Source organism: Microcebus murinus, chromosome 1 (genome assembly GCF_040939455.1).
Source record: "Microcebus murinus isolate Inina chromosome 1, M.murinus_Inina_mat1.0, whole genome shotgun sequence".
Classification (NCBI taxonomy): Eukaryota; Metazoa; Chordata; class Mammalia; order Primates; family Cheirogaleidae; genus Microcebus; species Microcebus murinus.
In genome coordinates this window covers 69,210,363-69,219,728 of record NC_134104.1, presented here as the reverse complement: position 1 = coordinate 69,219,728, position 9,366 = coordinate 69,210,363, and the positions used below count along the sequence as shown (strand labels likewise).

The following is a 9,366-nucleotide window of genomic DNA, read 5'->3' as shown; positions in this document are numbered from 1 at the left end:
ATTTCTTTTTATTGCCAAGTAGTATTCCATTATATTGATATGCCACAATTTATGTATCCATTCATCTGTTGAGGAACATTTGGGTGGTTTATAGTTTTAGGCTATTGCAAAGAAAAAAAAGCTTCTATGATTATGTTAAGTGGATATCCTCAGAAATGGGCTGACTTCCTGAAGCCTGAGGCAAAGAGAGAGAGAAAGGGAAGACAGGTTAGAAGGAGGGGTGCTGGCTTCTGCCAGAGAAAGGTCCAGAACAAAATGATTCTACCAGAACAGAAGGACCAGCAACAGCACCTTTCATTTGTATGGCAGTTTGAGGTTCAAAAACACTTTCACCTTCATTATCTTTCATAACTTACATTAACATCCTTTCCTGGCAACTGGGACAGGTGTTACCATCACCAATTTATAGATTAAAAAAACTGATGCTCATTGGCATAGGGTACCATGTGGTTAAAAGAATAAAGATCCAGAGTCGCCTGTCCTAGGTAGGGTACGCAGGCGAGTACTAGTAACCTGCTGTTCGCGAGGAAGAAATTACCTATAGAGTAAGTATGCTAATATTGAATAAGACAGCAGGAGTTTTTTCTAAACCATCAAAAAGGAAAGTTTATGAATTTTTAAGAAGTTTTAATATTTATCCTGGAACACTATTTCTTCATAAACTAGTATTGGGAATTGAAACCAGTTGTGATGATACAGCAGCTGCTGTGGTGGATGAAACTGGAAATGTATTGGGAGAAGCAATGCATTCCCAAACTGAAGTTCATTTAAAAACAGGTGGGATTATTCCTCCAGTTGCTCAACAGCTTCACAGAGAAAATATTCAACGAATAGTGCAAGAAGCTCTTTCTGTCAGTAGAATCTCTCCAAGTGAACTCTCAGCAATTGCAACTACCATAAAACCAGGACTTGCTTTAAGCCTGGGAGTAGGCTTATCATTTAGCTTACAGCTGGTAGACCAGTTAAAAAAGCCATTCATACCCATTCATCATATGGAGGCTCATGCACTTACTATTAGGTTGACCAATAAAGTAGAATTTCCTTTTTTAGTTCTTTTGATTTCTGGAGGTCACTGTCTATTGGCATTAGTTCGAGGAGTTTCAGATTTTCTGCTTCTTGGAAAATCTTTGGACATAGCACCAGGTGACATGCTTGACAAGGTAGCAAGAAGACTTTCTTTAATAAGACATCCAGAATGCTCTACCATGAGTGGTGGGAAAGCTATAGAACATTTGGCCAAGCAAGGAAATAGATTTCATTTTGATATCAAACCTCCCATGCAACGTGCTAAAAATTGTGATTTTTCTTTTTCTGGACTTCAACATGTTATTGATAAAACAATAATGCAAAAGGAAAAAGAGGAAGGTATTGAGAAAGGGCAGATCTTGTCTTCAGCTGCAGACATTGCAGCTGCAGTACAGCACACAACAGCATGCCACCTTGCAAAAAGAACACATCGAGCTATTCTGTTTTGCAAGCAGAGAAACTTGTTATCTCAAAGTAATGCAGTACTGGTTGTATCTGGAGGTGTTGCAAGTAACTTATATATCCGCAAAGCTCTGGAAATTGTAACAAATGCGACACAATGCACTTTGTTGTGTCCTCCTCCCAGACTGTGCACTGATAATGGCATTATGATTGCATGGAACGGTATTGAAAGATTACGAACTGGCTTGGGCATTTTACACAACATAGAAGGTGTCCGCTATGAACCAAAATGTCCTCTTGGAGTAGATATATCAAAAGAAGTTGGAGAAGCTGCCATAAAAGTTCCACGATTAAAAATGAAGATATGATTTTTGCTTTTCATAAAATCCCTAAAGGTAGTATTAATGTTAAAATTAAGTTTTGATTTTTTTGCGTATCAAATTGTGGAAGATATATAGTATTAATTATTCATCAAAAAAAAAAAGAATAAAGATCCATTTTTGGAAATTACAGTAGGAAATGGAAATAAGAAGTAAAGAATTCTGTCTTTTCTGCTATGAAATGAGGTTTGCAATAATTATTCTGGATTTCCTAATAAGATCAATAAAATATTGGTATAGTGGAAAAAAATGAAAAACCAAAAACTGATTCTCAGATATATTTAAGTGACTTTGCCAGGTCATAAGCTCAGAACTCTCTAGGCATTATTAAACATTCTTACTCATTTATGACCTCTTCTATTAAGGTATTTGGGAAAATAATTTAAATTTTCTACCTCAAGAAATTTTGATGCACATACAAACTTGACTCTCAAGAGTTTTTTAACTTGCCTGAATCTCTTTGTCAAATGGTTTAGGGAAGACTAAAGGATATTTGCTACCACTATCAGTTTGTTAGTTTCTCTCAGAGTATAAAAGACATTGTGCCGTGGATTGGGACGATTCAATAGTCTTTTTCTTATGAACATACTGGCATTTATAAGCAGGGAGTCCACTGATGTAGTATGATGATCCTGGGATACCTCCTTACCTTAAGAACCAAATGGAACTTTGTGGAGTTGAAATATATATACAATATTTGAAACGAAATGATTATGATTTTATGTGATTGATAGCAGCATAGATATTGTAAAATAAAAGGTCAATGAACTTAAAAGATAGCAATGTAAACTTTCCAAACTGAGGAACCGAGAGAGAAAAAAATAAACCAAGTCTTAGTGATCTGTCAGACAATATGAAGCTGTTTAACATACTTGTAATTGGAGTCCCAGAAAGGAGAACAGGAAAATTACTGAAGAAGTAATGGTCAAATATATTCTAAATTTGATGAAAACTATAAACTCACAGATTTCAAAACTCAAAAAACCACAAGAAAGAATAAATACAGAGAAAATTATCTTAATGAAATTGCTGAAAACCAGTGAAAAAGAGAAAATCTCAAAAGGAGAAGATTATAAAAGATATTTTATATAGAGAGGAAGAAAGATTTAAAAAATACTGTTGACTTCTCTTCAGAAACAATGTAAACCAGAAGTCAATGGAAAGGCATCTTTAAATTGCTGAAAGAAACAAAAACTGACCAACCTTGGCCGGGCGCGGTGGCTCACGCCTGTAATCCTAGCACTCTGGGAGGCCGAGGCGGGAGGATTACTCGAGGTCAGGAATTCGAAACCAGCCTGAGCAAGAGCGAGACCCCGTCTCTACTATAAATAGAAAGAAATTAATTGGCCAAATAATATATATATAGAAAAAATTAGCCGGGCATGGTGGTGCATGCCTATAGTCCCAGCCACTCGGGAGGCTGAGGCAGTAGGATTGCTTGAGCCCCCAGGAGTTTGAGGTTGCTGTGAGCTAAGCTGACGCCATGACACTCACTCTAGCCTGGGCAACAAAGCAAGACTCTGTCTCAAAAAATAAAAAAAATGAAAAAAAAAAAATGACCAACCTAAAATCCTATATTCTGTGAAAGTATCCCTTTAAAACAAAAGTGAAATAAAGACATTTTCAGATCAACAAAAGCTGAGAGAACTAATTACCAGCATATTTGCACTGCAATTAGTGTTAATTACCTAAACAATGAGGAATGATGGGAATGGTAAATATGTGGGTAAATATAAAAGATCTTTTTAAAATTTATTATTCATTTAAATTAAAATAGACTGTTCAAAGCAAAAGTAATCATGATATATTGCAGGTTTTGTAATGTATAGAAACATAAAACGTACGATATTCGTATGAAGGACCAAAGAAGAAACATGGAAGTATGCCAATGTTACATAGTTGTTATAGTATAATTAAAGTGTTAATATTGCTTAAAGATAGATTGTGATAAGTTAAATATACCTATTGCAAGCCCTACAGCAACCACTAAAACATATAACATAGAATTATAGCTACTAAGGCAATAGTGAAGACAAAATAGAATCCTAAGAAATACTAAATTTTCCCAAAGAGATCAAGAAAAGAAGGGGTAAACGAACAAAAAATGGATCAAAATAGGAAAAAATGTATTAAGATGGTAGATTTATATCTAACTATACTGATAATTATATTAAATATGAATAGTCTTAACATTCTGATTAAAAGGCAGAGATTATCATAATGGATGAAAAAAAATCCAGTTAAATACTTTCTACGAAGAAAAAAAAAGACCCAGTTTAAGTATACAGATATAAATTGTTTAAAAGTAAAAGGATGGAAAGAGATACTTCACTCACTGAACATAAGAAAGCTGGAGTAGCAATATTAATATCAGACACAATAGATTTCAGGACCAAGAATATTACCAATAATAAAGAGGGATATTTTATAATGTAAACAATTAATTCAGCAAGATGTGACAATTCTAGATAGATATGCAATTAATAACAGAGCTTTAAAATATATAAAGCAAAAACTAACAAAATGGAAAGGAGAAATAGATGAAGTCACAAATAGTTAGAATTTTCAACTCCTCTTTCCATAATTGATAGAACAAATAAACAGAAAAACAGTAAAGTTATGGAAAATATGAACAACACTATCACTCAATTTGACTCATTGCTATTTATAGAACGATATTCCCCCTATCGGCAGAATATACAGTCTTTTAAAGTACTTGTTGAACATTCACTGTCTCTGATTACAACAGAATTAAATTAGAAATTAATAAACAAAGATATATGGAAATCCCCAGTCATTTGGAAATTAAAGTACTGAAGAACCCATTGGTAACAGAAGAAATAACAAGAGAAATTTAAAAAAATGCTTTGAACTGAATGATATGACCCTACAATCTACTAGAAGAGCCTTTTAATTATCCTCTTTAGTCACCTGAGAGATCTGAGAAGGCTATTTTCCCTCTTTACTTGTTCTTCATCAGCCCCTTCTGTTTAGCCTCCTTCCCAGGATAAAACAGAGGAACAGTATAATCTAGGTCCTTAACACCTAGTAGTAAGAATTACCTATCAGACAGCATGAGCCAGGTACAGTGCTAATTTCTTTACTGACATTATTTCCTCCAATCTTCATAATAATCCACTGATACAAGAGCTATTCTTACATATTTCTTATATATTTCATAGATAAAGAAATGGACATGCAGACAGCTTAACTTGTTCACATCACATAACTATTAGGTCATTAAATATGAAATATCTGATTCTGAATCAAAAGTGTAATTTATTATATCTCAAACAAGAAACAGTACAATTAATCAACGTATGCACGTAAACTATCGACACAGTTTTGCCATCCTAATGGTAGCTTGTTTATGTCAGCAGCAAAGAAGCCTGGATAGTGAATGGCGAGGAAATTGCAAAAGGCACATTCCACAGCTTGTTGAGAATTGAATATTTTTCCTTGAACGAAGTGGTCTAAAACCTGGAAGAAGTGGTAGTCAGTTTCTGCAAGGGCTGGTGAATACTGTGGATGACAGAGAGTTTCCAAGTCCAGCCTCTGTAGTTTGAGCAGAATAGTTTGTGTCACATGTGGTTGAGTGGCATCTTGCAAGAGGATTGGCCTGTCTCTATTGACCAGTTTGTCTGCTTAATTGCAAGCATCCTCATCATTTTATCCAATTGGTTGTGGTAGGTATCTGCTGTAATCAACTGACGAGGTTTCATGAAACTGTAGTGGATAATACCACCACTGGACCACCAGACAGCCACCATCAGCTTTTGTTGATGAATATTTGGTTTTGGACTGTGTTTTGGTACTTCATCTTTATTCAATCATTTTGATGAATGCTTGCGATTATCAAAAAGAATCTATTTTTCATCACACTTAACAATACAATGTAGAAATGATTCACCTTTGTATCATAACAGCAAAGAAAGGCAAGCTTCAAGACAACTTCTCTTCTGACGTTCATTTAATTCATATGGTACCCTTCTATCCAGCTTCTTTACCTTGCCCTTTTGTTTCAAATGGTCTAATATTGTTGGAATAGTAAGGTCAAACCTTGCTGCTAATTCACATGTAGGTTGAGATGGATTCACTTCCACTACAGCTTTCAGCTCATCATTATCCACCTTGGTCTCAGGTCACCCACATGGCTAGTTTTCAAGAATAAAATCACCAGAATGGAACTTCTCAAACCATCAACATAAGGTGTGTTCATTAGCCACATCCTTCCCAAACACTTGGTTGATGTTTGAGCTGTCTGCGTTGCATTGGTTCCACGACGAGACTCATATTAAAAGATAACACGAATTTTTTACTTATCCCTGGTTTCACAAAAATTGCTCTAAAAACATTTGAAAGATAATCACAAGCCAAAACATGCATTTGAAAGAATGAGGATGTACCCTCACAACAACAACAAAAACAAAACAAGAAGTTTCAAAGTGAAATGTCAGAGATACCACCTGTCAAATTTCGTACTCAAGGAAATGGGACAGTCTATACTTAATAACCTAATATTAATAGTACCGTGGAGCCCAAGATTCAAATCCAAGCAGGCTGACCCCAGAGCTCTCCATGTTTGACACCACCCTATGCCAGCACCAGGAAGGGCATCACACAATTCTAGGGGACAAGGGGAATACCATTTATATTTTATATACTATATATCTGCATAAAATGTCTTCTTATTAAATCACAGCTTTTAAGTATTTTTCCAAACCCATTATCACCTCTTTCTAGCTTGAAAAAAAAGTCTTGAAAAAGTCTATGCTTACTCATTATGATAAGATCTCAAGGACTGGCAAATGAATCATCTGTAATTTTAAAAGTAATGAACTTGGAACCAGAAGACACTGATTAGAAGCTCTGTGATCTCAGGCAAGTCACTTCTCTAGGCCTCAATTTCTTCATATGTAAACCCGGGAAAACTATAACTAATTATAAGGAATATACAGGAAAACATAAATGGAAGTGGTTTGTAAACTGAAAAGTAATATACAAATCTGAGGGGACTTTTCATGTTTACTGAGAGGGGATCATTTTAAAAATGGATTTGATATCACTTACATTAATTGAAAATTTAAGCAAGATCTAGTCATTCACTTTATTTATTGTGAATGATGCTTTACATAATACCTTTCACTTCTGAATAAGAATTTTGATATAAAGATTTATTTTCTTTGAGGGTAAAGTTTAAAGAGACCATAGGATACTTAAGCTGCCAGCCTTTGCCCTGCTGATACAGGGTGCTGGCAACAGAGGCTGGTATTTCATAAAAAGACTTTAGAACCTTGCGCATGCACTGTAGCACTATTCCTCAAAACCTTAAAAATGTACACCCCTTAACAAAGTAATTTCACTTGCAAGGATTCATCTTATGAGTGAATAGTTATCTAGCATTGTTTTTAATAAGGGAAAACTGGAAGCAACCAGTTCAATAAGTATGGCCATTTGATAAAATACTCCATGGACATTAAAAATAATTCTGTAAAAAACTGGTTTATTATTAATTAGGGTTTATTTATTTAGGGCAAATAAGTAGAAAAAAGAAAGGCTATAAAAATAGAATTACCATATGATCCAGCACTTCCACTTCTGGTATATACCAAAGAAAAACTGAAAGCAAGGTCTTAAAGAGATAACCGCCCATGTTTACAACAGTATTGTTCACAATAGTCAAAAGTGGAAGCAACCCAAATGTCCATCGACAAATAAATGGATAAATAAAATGTGGTGTATACATGCAATAAAATATTATTCAGCCTTAAAAAGGAAGGAAATTCTGACACATGCTACAACATGGATGAACCTTGAGAACGTTATGCTAAGTGAAATAAGCCAGTCACAAAAAGGACAAATACCATATTATTCCACTTACATGAGGCACCTAGAGTAGTCAAATTCCTAGAGACAGAAAGTAGATTGATGGTTGCCAGGGACTAGGGGAGAGGGTAATGCGGAGTTGTTATTTAGAGTTTCAGTTTTGCAAGATCAAAATAGTTCTGGAGATTGGTTGCACAACAATGTGAATATACTACTGAACTGTACACTTAAAATGGTTCAGATGGTAAGTTTTATATCTATTTTGCCACAATTGAACATCTTTTTAAAAAATTCAAAAAGGCAAGGAGGAGTTAATGAGGCAGACGAGAGGAGTGTTTCAGTCCAAAAAAAAATTATGATAAAATAATGTGGAAGCACAGAAGAGCATGATACATTCTGAGAACTGCATGTGACTTTATATGGCTAGATGGGCCATATAAGACAGGACCTTGTGCAACATGTTTAAGAATTTGTACTTTATCCAGAAAAGCAATATTGAGTTCATTTGCTTAAGATCACTGATTAAGCAGATGTCAAAATATTGACAAGATCACTCGGATTTGATTTCCAAATTAGAAGCTGTATGTTTATGATATATGATACATGTCTAATAATCATCTTAAATGAGAAAACATCTGTATGAAACACTACTATTGCAATGTTTGACATTTAACCCATTGACTGAATTGTCACATACATTTTCCAAGGAGTAAATATCACTTATACAGATCCTTAATTTTCTGCTATTACCATATGCTCAGCTCATTTGAAGCTGAAAAATAAATATAAATTTGCTTTCAAAAAGGAGGCTACAAAATAACACATATATGCTATTTTTGTAAGAAGAATAGATACACATGGAAAATACTAGAAAGTATCTATAGCAAATGCTACTTAGCATTTGCTACTTTAGCATACTTCTTCAGGCTATATGAGTTTAGTTGATTTTTTTTTTTTTGGTTTTTTCTTAGTACTTTTCTGTTTTCTAATATTTCTTCACTGAGCATATAAACTAGAAGAAAATGTTATTGAAGAAAAAGTGATTCTTGGGTTCATTCCATCAAATGGCAAATTTTAAGAAAATACTTTGGTAATTGTGTCAATCTTTTCTTTTGAGTCCAGGAACTAATAATCTCCATGTAGTTCAGCCTGGATCTGCAGAAGGAGCTGGGAATGTCAGAGAGCAGATGCTAACCCAAGAAGACCCCCAGGCCTTGCTGCCTCTCTTCCTCATTGTGCCATCCCTTCTTGTCAGTCTCCCACTCAATTAGGCTGTCTTTCTAGATTCTAACACCTGTTTGATGGGATCACACCCCGTATAGCCTTATGTCAAGGTGTTTAAGTACCCTGGGAGCAACATATGCTGGGAACTCCAAGATTTCTCACCAATGGGGCCATTTTAGAGACCTCAATTCAGCTTAAAATTCATTGCCTTACAAAATGAGGTCATTTTGAAGAAATTCCGAGGAAACAATGAAAAGAGAGAGTAACAAGATTCACAGAAAACTGTTAAAAGACATGAGAACTTAAGGAGGAATAAGGAAGGGAAAGAAGGGTGGAGGCTAAATGCCAGTCCTTTGTATAGGAGGACACAGTGCTTCAGCAGTGACTTCAGTGAGATGCTGGATACAGCTTCTAATGATGAAGATCACAATGCTGTAACAGGTAACTAGACAGGAAGAATCCTCATCTCAGAAAACAAAGAAACCTAGAATCCTAAATCCGTAATAAT

General features: G+C 35.0%; 1 protein-coding gene across 1 annotated transcript; it reads left to right on the top strand.

Moving 5' to 3' along the window:
• Window positions 1–476: 476 nt before the first annotated feature.
• Window positions 477–1,871, top strand: LOC105879758 (tRNA N6-adenosine threonylcarbamoyltransferase, mitochondrial). Its single transcript, XM_020288396.2, has one exon. It carries the CDS (start codon window positions 552–554, stop codon window positions 1,794–1,796), a length of 1,245 nt encoding a protein of 414 aa, XP_020143985.1. The 5' UTR covers window positions 477–551; the 3' UTR covers window positions 1,797–1,871.
• Window positions 1,872–9,366: the final 7,495 nt, after the last annotated feature.

Coding starts and splice junctions, on each gene's coding strand:
- LOC105879758 (XM_020288396.2), top strand. CDS start 552: ATGCTAATATTGAATAAGACAGCAGGAGTTTTTTCTAAACCATCAAAA.